The sequence below is a fragment of the Malaclemys terrapin genome, chromosome 7 (assembly GCF_027887155.1).
Source record: "Malaclemys terrapin pileata isolate rMalTer1 chromosome 7, rMalTer1.hap1, whole genome shotgun sequence".
Taxonomy (NCBI): domain Eukaryota; kingdom Metazoa; phylum Chordata; order Testudines; family Emydidae; genus Malaclemys; species Malaclemys terrapin.
Window position 1 is genome coordinate 20,595,750 of NC_071511.1, and position 23,645 is coordinate 20,619,394.

Sequence of the window (23,645 nt, forward strand, 5' to 3'; positions counted from 1 at the left end):
TTGGACTGGAGGTGCATCCAGCTACCTGTACCTGGCATGTATAATAGCAGTGAAAAGGTTAGGAGTTTGAATCTGGCCTCCTCATAAAATGTAAAGGGCTACTGTGAACTAGGATAGTGTCAGTTAAAGGGCACATGGAACCTTTGAAGGGAATTCAGGCTTAGCACCGTTCATAGAATGTCAGGGTTGGAAGGGATCTCAGGAGGTCATCTAGTCCAACCCCCTACTCAAAGCAGGACCAATCTCCAGACAGACTTTTGCCCCACATTCCCTAAATGGCCCCCTCAAGGATTGAGCTGACAACCCTGGATTTAGCAGGCCAATGCTCAAACCACTGAGCTATCCCTCCCCCTTCAAGAGTGAACTTGCGGTATGTACGACAGATCCATTTTTATCCTAACTTGTTTTAAGCTGAGTGGAGGGGGGAAAGAGAATTACCTTTACTTTCTTAACCTTGCTCTACAAGAAGGTAAAGTAACAAGAAAAATCTTACCAGAAACTTGGTAAATTTGCACTCATTCTTTTTTTTTTTTTTTTTTCCCAAGTTTAGTTACAAATCTTATCACAAGCTGATCCAAATGTGTTGCAAAGGAATAATTTCTAAGCTCTTTGCAAACCTGGCTTTTCTCTAGAAGTAGAGACAAGGCAGGGCTGGAGACCACCTGCATTTCTGTTGAGACTTCCACTTCCTCTCTAGTCCATTGTCCAGAAAACAGAAGGGCTGTCATGCCTGATTTTTCAGTCACTGAACTCCCACAGATCCCTTTGACTTCAGTCGGAAGATTTAAATGCTCAGCACCTCTCATAATCAAGCCCAATAGTTTACACACGTGAGTGCACGTGGGTGTGCAGAAGAAGAAGAAATCCCTCCAGATTGAAACTTGGGACACAGTGTCAGCACTAGAGCAAATTGTTGGTACAAGTGCCTAAAAACAGCCAGGTAGATATTAAAATTAAAAAGTGATCTGAGTTTATTACAATCAAATATGTTCTAGGGCCACATTTTGAACCACCAGCCCCACAATTGTGCCCAGAAAACATACGTGCACATAAATAACTGCACTGGCAAAACCTTCGTTTTCTTTTTCTTCTTCTTTTTACCCTTTTTCTGTTCCCTTTTATAGAGAATATTTTCTATTAGAGTCACAAATGAGTAACAAACTATTTGTATATAAGACCATTATATTTCAAGACAAAGATTAGATTGCATGGGTCAAGCTAAGACCTTTCAAAAAACCCAATAGAACATTGACTAATCTGCTGTGATTCAAGAGAAGGAACAACAAGACCGATCATGCCTCTTTCTTCGAGCCCTGGTATCTAGAGTCAAACTCTGCCGTGCCTAATCAAGCAAACTTTTCATTGAAAATAATTGAAGTTTTCCACAATTATGAATTTGGTTGTAGGGCTCTATAATTAAACCACTCGCAGAATCTTCTTCTCCCACCAATAATGCTTAGCATCTGACTGAACCAACAAAACCCAGGAAGTTCAGAGTCAAAAGCTGAAATCATAACCATAGCACAACTGCTTGTGCCTACCAAATTCAAAGTCTCCAGTGGTGGGGATCTCCGCTATAATTTGCACTCTAATACAGTGCAAAGGAAAAATGGAATTTCAAGCAATACTTTTAATGTCCTAGCTTGTGGTAAATGAGATTCTTTGCATTGTTTAAAGAGAGATTTCCTTATGTCATTTAAGATACTTAAAATCGGTTCTAGTTATCTATCAGAGGAGTAGCCGTGTTAGTCTGGATCTGTAAAAAGCAACAGAGTCCTGTGGCACCTTTAAGACTAACAAATGTATTGGAGCATAAGCTTTCGTGGGTGAATACCCACTTCGTCAGACGCATGATGAAGTGGGTTTTCACCCACGCAAGCTTATGCTCCAATACATTTGTTAGTCTTAAAGGTGCCACAGGACTCTGTTGCTTAGAACAGATTTTGAAATCCCAAAATTTCACGGGCAATATTTGGGTCCAAGGTTTTAGTTATCTCCCTGCTGAGATACAAGAAGATGTATAATATCAGCCACTATATTTGGATCTGGATCCCAGTTCAGATTTTAAACATCTCCATGAAGTGTGGGTATGTTCAGATCCAAGATTTTGGTTCAGGCCTATCTCTAACACAGATCATTTTTGGAACAGCTGTTAGTGTTATATAGCCCCTTCCATACTAAGAAGCAGGTTTAGGTTTCATTGATGTGGATTATCAGTGGTACCCTATTTTTAACTGTTTTGGTGAAGGTGGACAGGGTCTTATGGAGAAGTCTCTATTTGACTCAGGAAGCACAAACAAGTACAAATTGAAGTAAACTAGTGAATTTCAAGAACTCACCACGTTCTCTGTGTTCCCTGTCCCATTGGTAAGCTGGCATTCTTCTGCATGACCATTACAGAAGCAACTTCCCCGGACAATCAGATCATAGATAGCATAGTGGGCAAACCTCTGGGGTTTCTCCAGCAATCCCAAGCCTTGGCAGGGACACTCCTGCCTTTTTAATAGAAGGAGGCGCAGGTTGGTGAGTTTCAGGAGGTCTTGGGCCTCAGGACCATATGGGTCTTCGATCTTGTTGGTTGGAGTTAAGGCACGATAGATCACCTAGGAGGCAAACAGAAAACACATCCCTGAGGAGATGCAGCACCCCTGTGTATGTGCAATCCAGACAAACGGGATGCTCAGGAAAGAATAATATTCGCCATTTGGGAGGCTCCTCACAGACTTAGTCATGGTTGACAGGTATGAGGCACCAGGTGGTGGCGGACTGTGACAACTCAGAGGAATACTGGTGTCGTAAATACAATACTGTCCACTTTTCTACACCACTTTCCACCTGAGCATCTCAAAGCATTTTAAAAAAATACCTTCAGCCTCCCAATACCTCGGTGAGGTAGATAGTCTCACCATTCTAGAGTAGTATAAACTGAGGCACAGGGAGGTAAGGTGATCTGCTCAAAGCCACACAACTGGTCTGTGATAAAGCTGAAAATAGAAGCCAGGAATCATGAGTCAGTCCCCGAAACGAACGACCAGAAAACACAGCCTGTCACACCACTGTTAAACATTAGGATAAGCAGATTGTTTTAAAGACTGAGCCAAATTATTAATTAGGAGGGGTGAGAGAGAGAGAGAGAATCTGCAGTGTTCCAACAGTTCAGATGCAGGAATAAAGGCATCCTAGAACTGCTGGACATAAGAGGCAAGGTTATTGTTTGTTTGGAGTTTCCATGTTGCTGAGAGAGGCTATTCATGTTACAGAATCCCAAAGGAGTAATAGTTAGTTTTTTTTTTTTTCTTGGTATCAATGCTCTGATTTTGTGTTTAACAATGGCTGCAGGAATATGTCCTATTTTAGCTTGGATTCCACTTTGACTCTTCCTCTCTTCAGGATCTTTTCTTTTTATTGTGAGGGTGGGTGGTGGAGATAGAGGGGTGACAGGGAACTAGAGAGCTGGTTGCATTAGTTCCCAGGCTGAGGTTCCCTTTATAGATGTGCTGTCTCCGATTTGAGAGCTATTTTCTCCTCTGGCTGAGTTTCGCCATCATAGCAGAGGTACTTGCCCTCGGGGTTCTTTGGCCCTGCTTTATGGGCAGTGACAGTCTCTGTCTGACTAACTCTATCCGTGGAGTGAAAGCTTTGTTTCCATAGGGATTCCCTCTCTCTCTCTCTCTCTCTCTCTCTGGATTTTCTTTTTTAGTGGACAGACAAGTTTTAAATACTTGCTGTGTGTAAAATATTTCTTCCGTTCCTTTTTGTTTGCAGGGGCCAGAAAAGAGCTGGTGGTTTGTGCCTAATAGATAACTCTGTTGTGTGTCGATGGCACATGGGAGATAAACCCCCTTAAAATAACAGAGTCCGCTTCCTGTCTCAGTAGCAGACCCACACCTGACAGAGCTATGCCACAGTGCCAGCAGCACATTTCATGCCTTTCCACAGCGTTTTCTATTTTATAACTTTCCCTTTTTTAAATTCTCTTCTTTTATTCTGCAGAGCCATCCACAGAGTTGCAAATGACCCTGTCTGCTCAGACCAGAGATGTCCACATTCCCTTGTTCAGTGGAGCTATGGGCAGATTGCCCAGCCTGTGCAACCCAGGTGCCTACATTCCCCTGATCAATGGAGCCATGATAAAACAGCCTAGTCCTTTCTGCCCAGATGTCCACATTCCCCTGATCAGTGGAACCATAAGCAAATGACCCATTCAGTTTAGTCCATGGGCCCAACATTCCCCTGATTGATGGAGCCATAGATCAATGACCAAATCTCTTTAGAACTGGATCCTACATTTGCTTATCAATGCAGTCATAGGCAAATGACCCAGTCTGATCGATCCAAAGAGCAACGTTTTTAGACTGCTAGAGCCATGTGGGAATATACTGGTGTATTCACTCCTAGTTCTTAATTATACCATGTGCAAACATAATACTTGACACTTCTATAGAGCCTTCCAACATGAATTGTCTCAAAGCAAGTTATAAATAATAACATATAAAGCCCTGAAACAACCCTCTGAGGGTCTCTCGCACTGGCACAAGGGAGCCGAGGCCCAAAAAAAGTTGATCAGTCTGTTTAATCTGTGTTCTCGTCGTCTCTGTACAAGTCCCATTCTTCATGCTTACCATCAAGCCACCAGGACACCCGAGAGACCACAAGTTTGAGGAAAAAAATATTTTAGGGGCATCTTGCACTGTGACATGTCAGCTGAGGAATACTGACTGGCGTGGGTTTAAGAGCTGGAAGATCTGGAGTCTAGTCCCAGCTCTGCCACTGACCTCCTGTACAACCATGGGCAAATCATTTAATCTCTCTGTACCTCAGATTCCCTATCTGTAAAACAGGGAATCATAATACTGATCTACATCACAGGGTAGGTTGTGAAGTTTAATTCATTAATGTTTGTGCAAAGATTTGGGATTTTCAATAGAAAAGTGCTATAGAAGGATCAAAGCAGTATTTTTACTATTATTACATACATCTCTACCCAGATATAACGCGACCCAATATAACACGAATTCGGATATAATGCGGTAAAGCAGTGTTCGGGGGGGTGGGGCTGCGCACGCCAGTGGATCAAAGCAAGTTCAATATAACGCAGTTTCACCTATAACGTGGTAAGATTTTTTTGGCTCCCGAGGACAGCGTTGTATCGAGGTAGAGGTGTATCTTGAATCATATTTAAATCTGAGGGAAATAGAAGTGCATTGGCATATGCTAGCAATAAATTTGGCCCCGTGTAGTGTAATATTAGCAATCTTTTTATATATTAGTGTAAGCCACATTTTTCAGGTAGTGATTAGTGATTTGGGTATCCAGTTAATTGCCCATCCTCTCCAGATATTAATAGGTATCCTACGTAGCAGTGAGTTCTTTAGGCTGAAAGAACGGCTACAGGGTGCTAAGCTCTCACTACTGTTCTGCCTGCTGTCATGAAGGTGTTTTGCATTTCCTTTCTTAACCTGCCAGCTTGGAAAATACTTGGACTCCTTGTGGATTTATTGTTTTGCAAATATTTTCATTTCAGGCCTTTCATCTCTTCAGGGGAGTTGCTCTGACATTTCCAAATCCTCTTAGAGCTCCGAGTACCTACCCATCAGCAGAGATGTTAATAGCCTTGGAAGTCCCATGGCCTCCATGTACGGAACAGCAATATTCCGTTCCATTTGAGACACAAGAATTTGCTTACATGATTAATTCATGATGTATTTCTGCTTTTTAGAATAAGAATTTTAGAATATGGTGAGATTAGAGTTGTTTATCCCAATCTTTCCCAATGAAAGATTTTTACATTAAAACCTAATTCCTGTGACATAACACAAGTGAACTCATGTATATGTTCTTCCCGGGCTCAGCAATCACTGGCTCCTTGCCAGCCTTCACTATTACAGGAATCACAGAAACTGAAGGCTCCTTCCACACTAGGGAAATTTGCACCGGAGTGCTAACGTAGACATGTTGCACTAATGCAAAGTGGAGTTTGAACTGGTGTGACTTACTCTGTAGTAAGTTTCAGAGTAACAGCCGTGTTAGTCTGTATCCGCAAAAAGAAGAACAGGAGTACTTGTGGCACCTTAGAGACTAACAAATTTATTAGAGCATAAGCTTTCGTGGACTACAGCCCACTTCTTCGGATGCATATAGATTATATATTCCATTATATGTATTATATGTTCCATTCTATATGCATCCGAAGAAGTGGGCTGTAGTCCACGAAAGCTTATGCTCTAATAAATTTGTTAGTCTCTAAGGTGCCACAAGTACTCCTGTTCTTCTTTTTACTCTGTAGTAAGTCAAAGAAGAGCAAGTCTTGCTTGACACTGGTGCAGTGTGTCGTTAAGGGTTTGCACAGGTGTCTGGAGTGAGTCACCTGAATGCATGCCCCATTTTGCACTGGTGGCGCACACCTGCATTAGTGTTTGATTCCGTTTAGCTACACCAGTGCAAATTTCTCTAGTGTACACAGAGCCTGAGTTTCAGATTCTTCAATCCATCACACTGCCTGGAGGAGAACTATGGTCCTTGAAACCCTGAAGATAAAATCTGCTATAAACGAATGATTGTGTAGTGTAATTACTGTTTCTTTGTTGCCTATTATTTTTTTTCCTGACCTTGCTTACATTTTATTATTGTTTTATCATTAGTTGATCAATTGTTTTTTATATACGTTATGATGAAGGACAGTAGGCATAATATAAAATACTGGTATTTATCAGGTGGGATCTGACATCTCATCTGATATATGCTTCCAGGAATAATTTATTAATAAATACAACAGTCTACTAAAAATGTTTTTGCTAAAAAAAATGATAAAATTGTATTTGTTTGTTTTCATTCCATCGGAAGGAACGCTGCCCTAGTTAGAAGTCAAATATATCCAATGATTGTATATATCGCTTGTGTGCTGTATATAGATTTTTTTTTTGTGACTTAGGAAGACACTAAAGTCATTTCAATTAGTTACTCGTTTCATAGGTATGAGGAACTACAAAAAAAGAGGCAAGGTGTTCTTGTGGCTAAAGAAAAGTTTGAGGAGATCTGGGTTTTAGTCAAAGCCCTGACGTAGACATCCTGCGTGGCCTTAGGCAAGTCACTTAGAGACTGCTCCTGTTTAAATCTATGGGAACTTTCCCAGTGACATCAATGACCTCAATCACTACATGCCTCAGTTTATCCACTGGAAAAATGGGGATAAGAACCCTTAGCTCCTTTACAGGAGAGTGAGGGGATTAATTCATTAATGTATGTAAAGTGCTTTGAGATTCCCAGATGGAAGATTAAGTGAAAAATATTAATTTTAACTATTATCATTATTTTTTAAAAGGTGGCCATCTAAATAATGTCTGTGCTGGTGGTTTGAAAGATCACTAGATTAGAAGTAGATCTAAGGCTTAATAAACTTATAATGCCCTGGGCCATGGAAAGAGACAGTCTACACTGAAAGCTCTCAAATTATCTGATGCTCTGAGATCTGACCTTATCGTTAGTTTACAAGGCTGGGTTGTGCATTCTGAATTGTACGAGGCAGATTCTTGTCATACAAAGAGACATTTGACTTTTACATTTTGTTTACCTTACGGAAAACTTAATTTGATTATGAGCTTTCCCTGGGTCAGTTGCAAGTTTGGCATCCCGACAATGTTCCTGGAAAAAGGTCAGGAGAATGAAATAAACAAGTAATGGTGTTGTTCCTATTATTCTGATGCCAACTCTTGATCGGGATGATTCAAAGATGGCTTCCCAGTATGTGACATTCATCAGAAGGATATTCTATTCTATTTAAATCCACCAACGTGGTATCTGAGCCTTTCTGCTACCACACTTTCTGCCCTACATTTTTGAGAACCTTTCCCCAACATTAGTATGTAGGTTTAGTGAGAGTTGTCTGTGCATATCTAAAGGACAGTCTTCTTCTCAATGGTCATTATAGATCCCACTCTGATAAATGCTGAGCTACTCCCATTTTCCATTGAATTTGCTGGGAGTTGAGGGCTCTCAGCATCTCCTTAGAGGTTCTCAACATCTTATGGAAATAGATTGTAAGTCCTGAGTTACCCTTATGACCAGAAACTGAAATTGTAGCTGAAAGCTTAGTAAGGATTTTCGTGCTTAAGTGCAGATCTGCTATGGAGTGCCCATTCATCACCTTAGTTCCCCCTCCCGCTAACACTTCTAATTTTCATCAGTCATTCAGCCATGATTCATAAAGATGGACATTATCCTTAGGGTGACCAGATGCCCTGATTTTATAGGGACAGGCCCGATATTTGGGGTTTTGTCTTATATAGGTGCTTATTACCCCCCCTACCCCATCCCGATTTTTTACAGTTGCTGTCTGGTCACCCTAATTAACCTGGTCTGCCCTGACCATCCTAATAGCCAGGAAGTTAGCAGAATCCAGTTCAAAACTAATCAAGACAGCCATCTTTAGGGGATGTGTTTTTCTGTTCACCAGCTGGCACAGCATCATAGTGGATGATATTTTATCTCCAGTCAAGAGGGTCATCTTCATTCCAGAGACAATGTCTCAGATTTTTGATTTCTTGCCATTCACTGAATCCATGTTTTGCTTCTCCACTCTTGAGGCAGATAATTTTGTTTTTTTAACATGATCTCCTAGCCTGCAGTAGTCAGAAAAGATGTGGACACAACAAAAGCTCCCCTCATAGCCTCAGGTCAAGGAATATGAGTCACGCGTGCAGGGCAGTTCCTATGCATGCTCTCCTACAAAAGAAGATCCTTGTGCAGAACAAAAAATGGATATTGCAAATCATCGCTAAGATATGCTGATCACGTTGCATGCAATTGGCTTAATGAGGACAATAATGTCCCTGCACTCAAAGCATGCCCGTCAGAAAGAAGCCATAATAAAAACTTCCATCAATCCAAAATGTTCTTCAGTAGTAGGTTACTTGCAAGTTGATTTAGTTCTGAAGGGTGTAATAAGCATTTTCACCTCTCAAATTTTCCTACCCTTTAACAGATGTTATATGATCAATCTAATGGAACTACAGTGCTAAATGCGTTATTCCATCCTGCAATGCAAGAGTGTTCTTTGTCCTGTTTTATTCCATCCTGCAATGCAAGAGTGTTCTTTGTCCTGTTTCAGAACATCATTAGAAAAACACAAAAATTCCAGTTTTCTTTTTAGCTATTTGAGCATCTCATTGATTTGCGGAACAGGTTTGCTCCAAATCCACTGCATTTCCATCCTTTCACTATGGACAGTAAAACTATGGAGCAATTAAAAAACAAAATATGGCAGTTTATTAAATAAAAATCTATGCATTTAATTTTTGTTTTGCACCTATGATCCCGTTAAACCCAGCTACAAAGTGACATCTTGGGTTAGTTCTATGCTTTCCAGCACAGTGAGGGGGGCTGATACCTCTTCAACTTACATTTGCTTTGGGCTATTTCAGTGATCAAATCTTCCATTCAACATCCAGCCTTATCATCAGTATGGCGGCTCCGTTTTGGATTCAGAATATCCAAAACATTTCTCCTAAATTCATCTCATACCTATGCAGGGCAATCCAAACAGTATGTCAGAGCAGCCGTCTGCTGCTGGTGGTTGCTGTAGCTGGTTGGTGGTAGAGTAATGCACAGTCTTAGAGGAATTATTCATTGCTTAGAGGTCAGAAGGCAATGGGAAAGGACCCTGTGTGATGAAGGGAAAAACTATTTCACTAGGAGGGTGGTGAAGCACTGGAATGGGTTACCTAGGGAGGTGGTGGAATCTCCATCCTTAGAGGTTTTTAAGCCCGGCTTGACAAAGCCCTGGCTGGGATGATTTAGTTGGGGTTGGTCCTGCTTTGAGAAGGGGGTTGGACTAGATGACCTCCTGAGGTCTCTTCCAGCCCTAATCTTCTATGATTCTATAAAAGTTAGAGACAGACAATACTGAAATGTCAATCAACTCCCTTCCTTCTCCCCCCGCCCAAACTTTTGTGGTTTAGATATAATAATATAATTTCATTATATAAAGCAATGCTGTGCCATCATCTAGAATACTATGTTCAGTTCCAGTCCCCCTTCTCAATCAAGATGTAGCAGAAATAGAGGAGGTCTAAAGATAGGCAGTGAGAATGAATAGAGGTGATGTTTAGTCTCCGTGATCCATTTTGTCTTTGGCCCTTCTGCTGAGACTACCAGCAAGGTGTCAAGTGGTGTTGAATTAGCACTTGTCCCATGTTTTGCAGGATCATCCCAGTTTCTTCAAATCAGTCCCACATCCTGCAGGGAAGGACTGCAGGATAACTGAAATGTCCCAAAACTTGCCCCAGGCCTATACAACATCATGATCTTGCAACACTTCATCAGGACCTGAGGCCATTTCCATAAGGCCATCACACTGCAACGCAACATGATGTTTCCTCTTAAGGCAACGAGTGTTTTCTGAAACTCAAACTGCAAACACCTGTGTGATGGTTTCTGTGATGTGGACGCCTGTCTGCTAGGAACTGGACTGAGAACAATGAAACTCATTTCACACTGGCTGCCAAACAGCAATAAAAAAGTAACAACGTCCAGTCGTGGTTAGATTGGATCTGATGACCTAGGCTGGATTCTGATGGGAAAGGCACCATTGCCCATCACCAACACCACTTCTTCTCTACCTTTCCTATGCAAAACTTCTTGAAAGATTTCCAAAGAACCAATCTGCAGAACAGAGATCTAATGGAAATCTAAGCTGCAACTGTCTTGGTGATCATAGTAATACATAGAAAACCACAGAGCAGTTAATAAATTATCTTCTGCGTGGAGTTAAAAACAAAAACCATGTAAATTATCCACAAGGCTAATAACTTCTCTCATAAAGAGATTTTTTTTCTCAATCGAGACTTGAAAAAAGAAGTGGCAGCTTCTCCAAGCTTTTATATAACAGCGTGAGGATGAGAAATCTATTTGGTATCTGCTGCCCGGCATGTCAGGAAGTGCAGAAATAATGCTAGAAAAACAGTGTGTTTTTTCTGGCTAGTTTACAAGCTGCCAAACAAATATCCCTGACCTGGCTCATTATAAACCTGGTCAGAATGGGTTGCCCCTGGCTCTCTGCAGTTCATAAAACAGGGAGGCAGGCCCCCAGACTGTCCCCTCTCTGCCCCAGTTGTTTCTTCCATGTTCAAGTCACCCTCAGATACAATCCCCATGTCTTTTTAAGCTTGTCCTCCAGAGAAGTGAAGCCTGGCAGTATTATCCACTTGTTTATTCTGCTGGCGTTAACTGCTTCCCGCCAATATGCCTCTGCATTTTCTCTCCTCTACAGCTCAAGTTAAACTAAATGCTGAACAGACAGCCCTAGAGTGACTAATCCCTCGTCGAATCCTTTCCAGCTGGAAGTTGGAAGAATCCACGGATCACGCTCAGCTCGGTTTGCTATGCCTGCTGCAGATCTCCTGGACATTTCACTAGACCATTCGACTCCGTCCCTTGCACCTCAGCTATTAGGGGGCTTGATCTTGCAGAAAGATGAGCAATCCCATTTGTCATTGACTTCAATGCTTTGTTGAATCAGATCCTTAAATAGCTGCTGATGCCTCATTGAAAATCTTGTAAATTATTAGCATATCCACATTTTGCAGGTAAAGAGAGGGCTCTTCCATCTTTTATTTAAGGGCATTTGCTTGAAAATAGTTTCCCCTGCTTAAAGGGGCACCAAAATGCAAGTTCACCGAGGGTGCCATTTTCCCTAAGGCTGGCCCTGCTTAAGAGATCACCTGGGCCTGCTGCTTATCCCTCTGTGGAGCCCTTAACATTGTCAGTTCACTAATCGTTGTGAGGCCACAAGTAGACTATGGTGGCAAGTGGGAGGAATAAGCAATGGGTCCAAATCTTGCAGCCCTGACCTCTCTGTCCCTAATCAGGAAAAACTATGATTGTAGTAATAAGAGTTTTGCCTGAGAAAGGACTGAGCAAATATTGTGCATGGCTATCCCTCTTCCCACCCCTTTGCAGCACTGGCCTCTTCTTTCTGGACTCTGAACAGGACCCTCTGTGGGTCAGGGATCTGTATGTCCAGGTACGCTACGCGCACATAACCCTGTCCCCTGCACTGGTCCCTATAAAGAAGCACTGAGTTTTGAGAGGATTTCCCCATGTAATGCAGAGCCTCCTCTGGGGTAGCAGCTACCCAGGGAGTTTCTAGCAGTGTTGCTCCATTGCAGGTAGAGGGGCAGAGACCCGGGGCCTCCATGGTGATGGCTCTGCCCCATGTTTGAGCAAATTGGTGCTTGTGAAGCAGAGAGCTGTACCCCCTTACACCAGGTCTGAATTTGACCCTCACCGTGTTTTTTTTTTAATAGGAATACTTAAAAATCTGTTAGCTTAAAAGTGACATCTTTGCCAAACAGGCAGCACGGGGCACTCCCATACCCAAGGGGGTCACCGTGGTTTAGACAATGAAGAGTATACAGGTCTTCCAAGCAAGGCACATTTCACACGTTGCCTAGGAACCAGTTACCTTATTCAGGCATACACAATTCCTCTCCCCCCAGTGAATTCCAGTAATGGGCTTATTCTATCACACTTCACTGGTGTCATCTGTCACACAGACACGCACAGAATTTGATTTAAAACTCACTTATACTCTTCAGACCCAATATCGTAGGGTCTTATTTCTGATCATCAGCTCCTGAGGCTGTAAGTAGAACACTGTGATACAGACCCTGCATGTCAATGCCTTCCTTTTATACAAACATCTTATTCTACAGAGAAGAACATTTGTTTCCATTTCTGGATGCTCTAGTTTATTAAAAATGTGCTCCTAATGTCCCACATCCTTGAATGCCCGTGCTGTCAGTATGCAGGTTCTAGAATTTCCATCCTTATCTCCACCAGATGGGATCTGAACTCCCAGGCTTCTGAGCAAACCAAAGTCCGACTGCAATATTGAATTAATTTAACCTTTTGCCTTGGCCACATCTTCAGTTAAGATCTGTCCCTAACGATAATATTAGTGCTGGTACCTACATACAATAGTGAGTGGTGCCTTAGAAATGTAGACATATAGACAAGTAGTAAAAAGTTCAATCTACTGATGCATAATGCCACACAGAAGCATTACTGTAGACAGATGTTTTACTGTAGGTGAACAAATCTTCTAAAAAAATTAATTCCATAGAGTTATGCTGGGGGTTGGATGAAGCTGGTGGGCGTAACAGCCACCCTTCATTCGGGATAAATGTAAGAAGCAACTAAGCTCCTTTTGGAGTATAATAGCTGAAGCCAAAAGGAGCCACTGCCCAAAACATACACCACATGCAAGGCTGGTCAGGAGCAGAGCTATGTGGATGGAGGGGTTTCACTGGGAGTTGAATGCAAACACAGATGGCAGAATATTGCTTTGGTGGAGGTGTGTATATATATGTGACCAGATGCAGCCAGAAACATCACAGACACAGAGAGAGAAGGCAGCAGAAAGTCAAGGATAGCTAGAGAAGAACTTGTAATGTGATCAAGAGAAAGGTAAAAGAGAGCTTTTGGGGTACTGTGCTGGCTGGAAAAAAGAGGCTTGAAATAATGAGCAAGGAAGTGGTCTCTTCTTGTTTGATTCTTACTGTGTTCATGGAAACAGGACTTTGTGTGCATTCTTTGTAAATAAGCAGGATTGCATCAAAGAAATCGCTGACACCATTATCAATTTTTCCTCCTAACAGAAACAACCTGCAAGACCTTGAATATTGGCTACAAGCTCAGGTCAAAAGGGGTAATACTAGCATCTTAATCATCTGAACATTAATTGGTAACTTCAGTTGGGAACAAGTTAGATAATTTCTCAGAAGTTACCACCTTGTGCTATGAGTTCACCAGCTCTCACGCAAAGCTGGCTTCAGCAACTGGATGGGGGAACTCCAAAGAAAACAAAGGATGCTGCAGGAAATAGCATTGTGGATTTCTTAGGTGGCACTCTTCCTTCTGAGTCAGTACTGAATCAGTGTCCCGGGGGCACTGTGCAGATATAGGTGACATCTTTAGAATAAGATGTAAAAACTCAGGTTATGACCACATGTGGTTAAAAATCCCATGGCACTTTTTGTAAGAGTAGGACTGTTAGCTCAATGGTTCTGATCAACTTTCACTTTTGGTAACTACATTCCGCCTCCCACTCTCCGTCTATCAGTTTCATTAGAATAAAAATCTGTTGTGTCATGGTCCTGGCTCAGAATGTCTAATGCATTTGTACCCCAGAAATACCCACATTTCAGTGATGATGGTGAATTAAGTGGTCCTCATAAAGGCTGTCCAGAACTTCAGGATCCTTTGGGATTATGGGTGCCATATAAATGAAAGATTATTAATGTTATTGCTGCATATCAGTATTCCTCTTCTTGTTCTCCGGGAGGCTGTTGTATCGTGTTGCTGTGCGCTGCTACACACCTGCTACATTTCATTGCAGAGGTGGCTGAACTTCAGTGGTGGGTAGGGTGACCAGACAGCAAGTGTGAAAAATCGGGACAGGGGTTGCGGTAATAGGAGCCTATATAAGAAAAAGACCCAAAAATCGGGACTGTCCCTATAAAATCAGGACATCTGGTCACCCTAATGGTGGGTGAAGTGATCCTATCTGTTTTTAGTTCATTCATCAGTTTGTAGAACTATTTGGGCTCTTCAAGGTTGTAAGGTCTATGTAAATATATTATTATTATTAATAATAATCTACATTTCCAGCATATTATATTGGCTCGATGATAAATTGAACTTTTTTTGCTACACAAAATGACATTTGTCATTGCAGAGACTTGTGTTGGATGAAGCTTTTACTGTCTGATTTTCTGCCCTCCACATCTCAGATTTAATTTAGCAGCAACACAGGGTCTTAATGATATTCTCCAAGGTTAAATAAAAATGTAAGCACAAACCAAAGTGTTACAGAGACAGGGGCTTTTGTTACAGAGGCAGGGGAAAGAAGTATGGTTTGTGATTAAGGCCTGTGTCATAACTATAAAGGGAAGGGTAACAGCTGTCCTGTGTACAGTACTATAAAATCTTTCCTGGCCAGAGACTCCAAAATCCTTTTCCCTGTAAAGGGTTAAGAAGCTCAGGTAACCTGGCTGGCATCTGACCTAAAGGACCAATAAGGGGACAAGATACTTTCAAATCTTGGAGGGGAAAGACTTTTGTTTGTGTTCTTTGTTTGAGAGAGCGTTCGTTCTCGGGACTGAGAGGGACCAGACATCAATCCAGGTTCTCCACATCTTTCTAAACAAGTCTCTCCTATTTCAAACTTGTAAGTAAATAGCCAGGCAAGGCGTGTTAGTTTTCCTTTGTTTTCTCAACTTGTAAATGTACCTTTTACTAGAGTGTTTATCTTTGTTTGCTGTACTTTGAACCTAAGACTAGAGGGGAGTCCTCTGAGCTCTTTAAGTTTGATTACCCTGTAAGGTTAATTTCCATACTGATTTTACAGAGATGATTTTTACCTTTTTCTTTAATTAAAAGCTTTCTTTTTAAGAACCTGATTGATTTTTCCTTGTTTTAGATCCAAAGGGGTTGGATCTGTATTCACCAGGAGTTGGTGGGAGGAAGGAGGGGAATGGTTAATTTCTCCTTGTTTTAGATCCAAGGGGTTTGGATCTGTATTCACCAGGGAATTGGTGAAGGTTTTTCAAGGCTTCCCAGGGAGGGAATCCATTGCAAATGGTGGCAGCGGAACCAGAGCTAAGCTGGTAGTTAAGCTTAGAAGTTTTCATGCAGGCCCCTACATTTGTACCCTAAAGTTCAAAGTGGGGATACAGCCTTGACAGCCTGTGATTCGGGACACCTGGATTCTACTCCTAACTTTACGAGAAGCCTCCTGTGCGACCATGGGCAAATCATTTCGCCTTTCCGTGCCTCAGTTTCTCCATCTGTAAAATGACAATAATGCCATTTATGTGTGTTCTGAGGTGTGATGCATTAGATTTTGTAAAGTACTAAGAGCCTTGATCAGAAGGTGCTATAACAATGCAAAATGGTATTAGGTGTTTAGAGAGTATGTTGATGGGTGCAAAAGAAATAACCAAACGGAAAACGGAAAAGTGCAGTTGTCTTAAATGCAATGCCACTTTCCTTATTTCATGTTTTAAAAAAATCATAGTCACTAATTAGCAGAGCTACAACTTAAACAACAGGACAGTCTGGGAGTCAGATCAGCGGCCACAAATTTCCAATACGTGCACGATCCATATGTATAGGTCTTATGCTGCCAATGCACAGGGGTGAATTTCGCCCTTCACCCCTCTATCCCTCAGCTTCCCAGCCTGAAAATAAGGATAATAAATCCTTAACCCCTCAGCAGCTGTGACGTAATAAGCACCACTGGAATTCCTACAATTTCATTTTAAGCAAACCAGGACATCTCCTCGCACATCCTTGCTTATTTTGCAGTGAAGTCCCAATGCCAAACCTGGGACAGCAGGATCACTTCTGTAACTACATATTGTGATGCTATAAATAGGACTGTGACCTCACTAAAGGATCTTACAGAAGATGTAGTAAGGCTCTCGGAGGCACTTATTCAAATATGAATATCTATGATTACAGCCAAGTGAACCCAGGAGATGTCTAGCCATTCATGTATAACTGTTCTCTTTTTCTTCAGATTTGTTCACATAACATAAGAGAGGCAGTATAGTCCAATGGAGAAGGCATTGGACTTGGTTGGAGTCCAGAGACTTAGGTTCTAAGCTCGGCTATCTCATCAACCTGCTGTGTGATCTTAGGTAAGTCACTTCTCCTCTCTGTGCCATCTGTAAAATGTGAATAATGATACTTACCCCCCTTGCCACCTGAAGTGCTTTGAGATCTATGGATAAAAAGTGCTATATATGAAGTAGCTATTTTATTAGTAAATAATTAATAACTCCTCTTTAAAGAGACATTGTCAGTATAAACATACTGTATATTTCTTTAAAATCATCTCCTTTTCTATCTAATGGATTAACACAGAACGAGTTTTACAAATCTAATTTACTGTTCAATATTTATGCTAGTTTCCCATTTTTCCCCTAACTTCATTCAGCTTGGACAATGAAACTAGGTTGGTCAGTTTCACTTCCTGTTTTTAAACAGTTTCACTTCCTAATCCTCAGGCACTAGCAAAATATTGTATGTGGCAACACTGAAAGTGACTGTTTACATTAAAGATGATTTGACTGACCTAAAAAAACCCATGAAAGCATTTGTATTCCCTTTTTTTTCCTGAAACTTCCCCTTTGTGTTCCCCTCACCTCCTCTTTTATTTTCTTAATGTAAAACCTAAATGTTGTGCCTACCTTTATTTACTGATTTGGACAGTATCCCTTTCAACACGTAGTCCCTGATTTTTAGCCAGTTTTTAACTGACCCTCTAAATATGGTCCAAATGTCTGTTATCACTTACCTCCCCTCTAGTGCAAGGCACTGCGTCTGAATACCTCGAAGTGCACAGAGAGCCCTCTTCAATAAGATCATCTTGAAGCCCAAACGTTGCTGTACAGTTGATGGAAAAATATTTGTAGGGCCTCCATGTCTGGCCATTGTCCTGAGACCTCTCCAGTACCATAGCACCTGGGCGTGGTGACTTGAACACTACTATGACGTGAGTCAAGTAGAACGCTGTTTCCAAGTCCAGCCTGATTTCTTCCCTGTGTACCCCTTGTGCAGACTGCCACCAGGAACCAGGATTTAGGAAGAAATCATCTGTCATATCAGAGGGAAGGTGGGAGTTATCAGGCTGATTGGCATTGCATTTAGTGCAGCGGGGCTGCCCACAGCCTTGGGAGGCCCAATGAAGGAGGTGCTGGTCTGGGTAGAAGCAATAAAGTTCTGTGCTGTTCTGCCCACATGTGGTAAGAGAGACTGGAGTCCTGCCTGTTGCTAGATTCCCTACAGGAGGATTGCAGGAGTGGCCGTCACAGCGGAAGGTTCGTAGCTTTACTGGATCTGAAATACAGTAGTAAGAAACAAAACTAAACAGAATTTCTCATTATTTAAATACAGGGAAGGAGATACAGTCTTCTGACAATCTAAACCATCCTGGAGACATTTGTCCATCTACACCACTAAAGAATTGTCAGAACATTCAGCACCACAACTGAGGACAGATTTTTTTGAAAGAACTCAGCATGGAGGGTGCTGGTCTCTTCAGAAAATGTGACCTAATTGTCACAGGGTTAGTTTCTGGGTGAATCTAGCCTTATTTTCGGTGCCAAACTGGGAACTGAACTCTTCTGAAAACCTGGCCCCAGTTGTCAATGATGAGCACTTGAAAATCCGGCCTTGATCTCCTCTGAAAATGTGACCCCTCTTGTCCAGTATTACACATCTATATATCTCTTTAATGATAGAACCCATGTGTTCTCTCGCATTTATTTTACCATAGTGAAGCTATGCACCTACAGAACAGGTATAGTCCATGTATTATATATTATTTGTTTTGCAAACGTGCCTACAGGCTCCAATCAGGGATTGAAGCCCCATTGTGCTGGGCTTTATACAAACAGATAACAAAAAGTTGGCTCCTGCCCCCAAAATGAAGGCCAGTATTTTCACATATGGGTGCCTAAGGTTAGGTACCTACACCCATATTTTGACTCCACCTAAGTGGCCTGATTTTCAGATGTGTTGAGCATTAACATCACCTGGAACTGTGGGGTTTTAGCAGCCCTGAAGTATCAGTTCCCTCGTTTAAGTACCTAAATATAGTGTCAAGGTAGGAACTTCAGGCAACCAGGTTTGCAAATGCTGGGCAAAATGTTTAGAAACCAAGTTCTACTGATTATATATTTATTTTTTTTCTTTACAAAAGTTCTACTGTTTATATATTCCTTTAGAAACTAAGAAAATTAAAAGAAATCTAAAAAATCCTAATATTTACATTTGTTCATCTCTATAGTTCCTATATGGAAATCATTAATACCTTGTGACGTTGAAGTTATAGGTCAGTCCCAAGACCTTATTATCAGTCTAAGGAAAATCACCTTTCTAATGACATATGACCCAGTCTTCATTTCTTAACAGTCCAGAAGGAGTTAAAGTCTAACCTTACAAGGCCATAAATCTAATCTGAGGGGAGGTCACAAGTCAAATCCTAGGACTCTGTACAAGTCCTACAGGACATGACCCTTCCAGAGAAACTTGGAATGGCCTTAAATGCTTAGTAGTCTAGGAGAAGTTCAAAGATCAACTGTTAATTCAAGATTTAGCAAATTATGGGCCAAATCCTGAAATCCTTATTCAGTTTTTATTCTGTCCTTACTCAGGCAAAACACCCTTTAAAGTCAAGTTAGGCCTGGGAAAAGACGTGAGGATTTAGCCCTATAAAACTATGGAAATCATAAGCATTGAACCATAAAGTCCACTTTATGGGGGGGGAAATGAGCCCAGCTCGTGTGGCTTTGCTCTTTGTTTCTCTTCTGTCCTTCATTTTGAGGTAGATGGTGGCATTTATGCTGCAGATCTCAGGAGTGAGTGGTGAGGATCTCCACTGGTCCAAGAGAAGCGCTGAACACAGATTGTGTCTCAGACACACAGGCAATCTCTTTAGGCAGGGCTGCTGGAACTATTTTTATAGTGGGGGTGCTGAGAGCCATTGAACCAAACTATAAATCCTGTATAGAATGGAAGCCACTTCAAGTCAGGGAGTGCTAGTTCCAGCACCTATGTCTTTGGGATTGCCTTGTGAACATGTGCAATATGTTCCAATGCTCCCCTCAAAGTGCTGGCCGTACTATGCAGACTAGTATAAAGAGGGGGCAGGGCGAAGGCCCAGCCGTGCCCCAGCAACCTTCTCCTTGCAGGGTGGAGAACCAGGAACAAGCAGTCCCTCAAGCCTGCTGAAGGTCTGATTGTTGGAGCCTTCTTGCACATGCCTCCAACACGGCATTGTTAAGCAAGGTCCTGTCATGATCTTGCTCTTTGCACCGTTGCCCCATATTTTGTCTCATATTTGTGTATCACAGGCTAAAAGGTAGAAGTTGGAGGGACCAAGGTATCAATCTGGCAGCTTAAAGATGCAGTAAATTAACTGAAAAATTAAGAAAATTTTAAAAGATCTGTGTATCAACAGAGCTCCACAGCCTGCTGATGATAATAGTTCTACAAACTAATACTGTAAGAGTATCGTAATGAAAACCAGAAATCAGGCACAAACCATAATCTCTTGGAGTCCAAAATTCAGATCTTTTCCCCAAGATTTTCCCTTAATATCCTGCATTCTTCAAAATCCGTAGTACTTGTCAGCCTCTGAAGCTATTTCAAGACATTTGTTCACTGTTTACCCTGATGAACACACTAACCTCGTTTAGTGTCTGAGCCAAGTGTATTGTGCAATATGGGCTCAATAGCCATTTTGTTCAGACCCCTTTTCTGATTGCATCTCATCTTTTGTGAACCGAAGTAGTAGTTCTGTGTGATGCTGAATGAGGCCAGTGGTCCAGCTAAGTAAAAGTTGGTACGTGCTGATAGGTAGAGCTGAGCAAATGATTGATTTTTTATTTGGTTCAATCCAAAATGGAAAATTTTCAGTTTTTCTTGCTGAAATGAAAGACTGAAAAAAATGTTTCTGGTCAAACAAAATGTTTCGTTTCCAGATTTTTTAAATCTTTTTTTTTTTTTGGGGGGGGGGGGGGGCTAGTTAAATCTAGTTAAATTTCTAAACAAAAATCATTTCACAACAAAAAGTCAAAAGGTTTTGTTTTGAAAATGTTGAAACAAATCATTTTGACTTTTCTAATTTTGTTTTCCTTTTTTCTCAGTCCAAACTACATTTTTCAGCGAATAATCTATTCATCCAAAACATGTTGGCCAGCTCTCCTGATGGGTTTTCTACCAGAGAACAATATTGCAGACTAAAGGAAATGAACATTTTCCTGTTGAACACCCCAAATCAAGAGAGGCTTAAGGGGAAGACTTGTACTGATTTATCAATATCTCTATATCTAGGGTTTCTACATGGTACTTCCCGTTATAATCTTTCCTTTATGCCCTGCCCTCCACTTGCCTCTCTTTGCACAATAGAGAGAGTGATCATGGCCCATTTCATTTTAGTATCAATTTTCATTATTAGATGTCATACCTGTTAAGGTTGGAGGTCCAGAATTCTGGAGGTTTCATGCAAATGATGTAACCTAATTTGCATACTGTATGAATTATTTTATTTACTTGAATGACAGCGAATGTCCGGATGATCAAAACTTAAGCACTAGAAGGCTGCAGCAAGGGATGAGTTTTAAGAACATTAGGACTACAATCCTGATTGGCTCTGGTATCTCCCTGGGTTAGTGTCTAGATAACTCTGGTAGTGCCCTAAGGCTCTGGCCCTCTCCGCTCCTTGTCCCAAATTGGGTACAGTGCTGTGGTTGGGTTGCTAGCCCCTGATACTGGCTGCTGCTTGCCCTGTGTTGGGAGGATGATCTGGCTACTTCCTGCCATCAGCTGGAGATGCTTCAGCCAGGCTGCTAGCACCTGGCTGGGCGACTAGCTCTGCCTACTGCTACTTGGCTGGGGGTCTCTGGCTCAGGCTCTGTTTGTTACTCCCTGAATACAGCTCACAAGTCCCTGTGGCCAAGGATTACTGACCAGAGCAGTGCCTGTGAATCAGACCCGCAGCCGGAGTAGAGTTGCTCTCTCAGTTCCCATGACTCACCCCTCGAACAGAGCCGGCAAGGACTCATCATTCAGGCAGCCGCAGCACTCCGCTGCACTGACTCACCCTCTAAGTAAGGCCCTACTTAATTAGCGGTATTGCGGACATTGAGGATCCTGCAATATTAGGTTTCCACCACAATTTTTATTTTAATTTGCTTACTTTGCGCAGTTCACAATTTTGTATACATTTTGAGGTTTGCAACACACACTCTTTCCCCCATTAGTACAGTAGAACCCCATTGGTGACTAGTGTCCTTGGTTGGCCAACAACTGCTCTGACTGACCTGCCACAGTTTTGATATATTTGCTCTCAAGTTATCAGCTTGTCACTTTGAATTGCATCTATGTATTGTATGGTTATGAGAGAATGCCGGAAGGTTCAGAAGCTTAATCTGAAAGTTTGTCTGTAGTTTATCTGAACGTCTCTTTTTCTAGGAAAGGGTTTAGAGGTCTCCTGAGTTCAGACACCTGGACAAGGTGTCTAGCGCTTCCTGGTTTCGGCCTTGTTGCTGCAGTCCTGAAGCCTTACAATTCCAACTGCTCTGCAGGGTGAGTTCCATTGAATAACACCGAGTTCCTTTTTTTAAAAAAAACCTCACTTCTGGCAGGTGAGGTAGAATTTTAAGGCTCTCAGATGGCAATGCTTTGAGGATATCTTTTCATGGCATTTTGGTATCTGAATTTCCTTATTTTACCTAGCCTAGCTTGTTAATGTCTGGTCGCTGTCTTGTGAGATTTCATTAATGAGCTCTGAGACCCTTGGGTGAAAGGCATTGTAGAGACAGAAAATATGGTTGTTCCTGTATTAAGTTGCTGTGTTTAAAATGGATCAGATATTATCATCTCAGTGTGGTCAGTGCTATACAAAGCAGAGCAGAAGACATTGTCTCTGGTTCCAAAGAGCTGACATTGGACTGGTCCTACCTACATCATAGAATCATAGAATCATAGAAAATTAGAGTTGGAAGGGACCTCAGGAGTAGGGTTACCATTCGTCCGGATTTACCCGGACATGTCCTCCTTTTCGTGCTAAAAATAGCGTCCGGGGGGAATTTGTAAAGCACTCACAATGTCCGGGATTTCCCCCCTCCCCCGGCAGAGCGAGCGGCTGGGAGGGCTGCAGGGAAGTCCCGGGCTGGACTCAGGAGCAGCTGTAGAGGAGCCGGATCCGCCCTGCATTCTGAGCCAGGGGCAGCTCTCCCCTGCAACCCGGTCCGGCAGCACTGTGCAGGGCCAGGGACCGGGTTTTGTTGTGCAGGGCCAGGGACCGGGTTTTGGTGTCCGGCTCCACTCGCACAGAGCCCAACACCCTGTTCTGAGCAGCAGGGTAAGGGGGGGCAGGCGAAGGGGCAGGGAGGTTCTGGAGGGGGCAGTCAAGAAACGGGGGGGGGCTTTTTGGGGGGGAGTGGAGAAAGTTTTGGGCAGTCAGGATACAGTCCTGGGGGGCAGTTGGGGGGGGTCTTAGGAGGGGGCAGTTAGGGGACAAGGAACAAGGAGTCTTAGGTAGGGGGTGGGGTTCTGGAGGGCAGTTAGGAGCAGGGGGTCCCAGGAGGGGGCAGTCAGGGGACAAGGAGCGGAGTGGGGGGCTGGGAGTTCTGGGGGGGAGCTGTCAGGGGGCAGGAGTGGGGAGAGGGATCAGAGCAGTCAGGGGACAGGGAGCAGAGGGGTTTAGATGGGTTGGGAGTTCTGGGGGGGGCTGTCAGGGGGCAGGGGTGGGGAGAGGGATCGGAGCAGTCAGGGGACAGGGAGCAGAGGGGTTTAGATGGGTTGGGAGTTCTGGGGGGGGCTGTCAGGGGGCAGGAGTGGGGAGAGGGATCAGAGCAGTCAGGGGACAGGGAGCAGAGGGGTTTAGATGGGTTGGGAGTTCTGGGGGGGGGCTGTCAGGGGGTGGAGAGTGGTTGGATGGGGCTTGGGAGTCCCAGGGGTCTGTCTGGGGGTGGGGGTGTGGATAAGGGTTGGGGCAGTCAGGGGACAAGAGGCAGGGAGGCTTAGATAGGGAGTGGAGTCCTGGGGGGCAGTTAGGGACAGGGGTCCCAGGA

The 23,645-nt window shown here is 42.7% G+C and overlaps 1 protein-coding gene across 1 annotated transcript in view; it reads right to left on the reverse strand.

The window, feature by feature from the left end:
* LOC128841075 (netrin-4-like) overlaps positions 1–23,645 on the reverse strand; it is a 67,120-nt gene that overhangs the window by 37,696 nt on the left and 5,779 nt on the right. Inside the window, exons 2-3 of the mRNA XM_054035777.1 lie at positions 17,360–17,901; positions 2,340–2,603 (exon numbers count right to left, since the gene is read on the reverse strand). Of these exons, the coding sequence (XP_053891752.1) occupies positions 2,340–2,603; positions 17,360–17,901 (806 nt within the window). The remainder of the gene's footprint in view (positions 1–2,339; positions 2,604–17,359; positions 17,902–23,645) is intronic.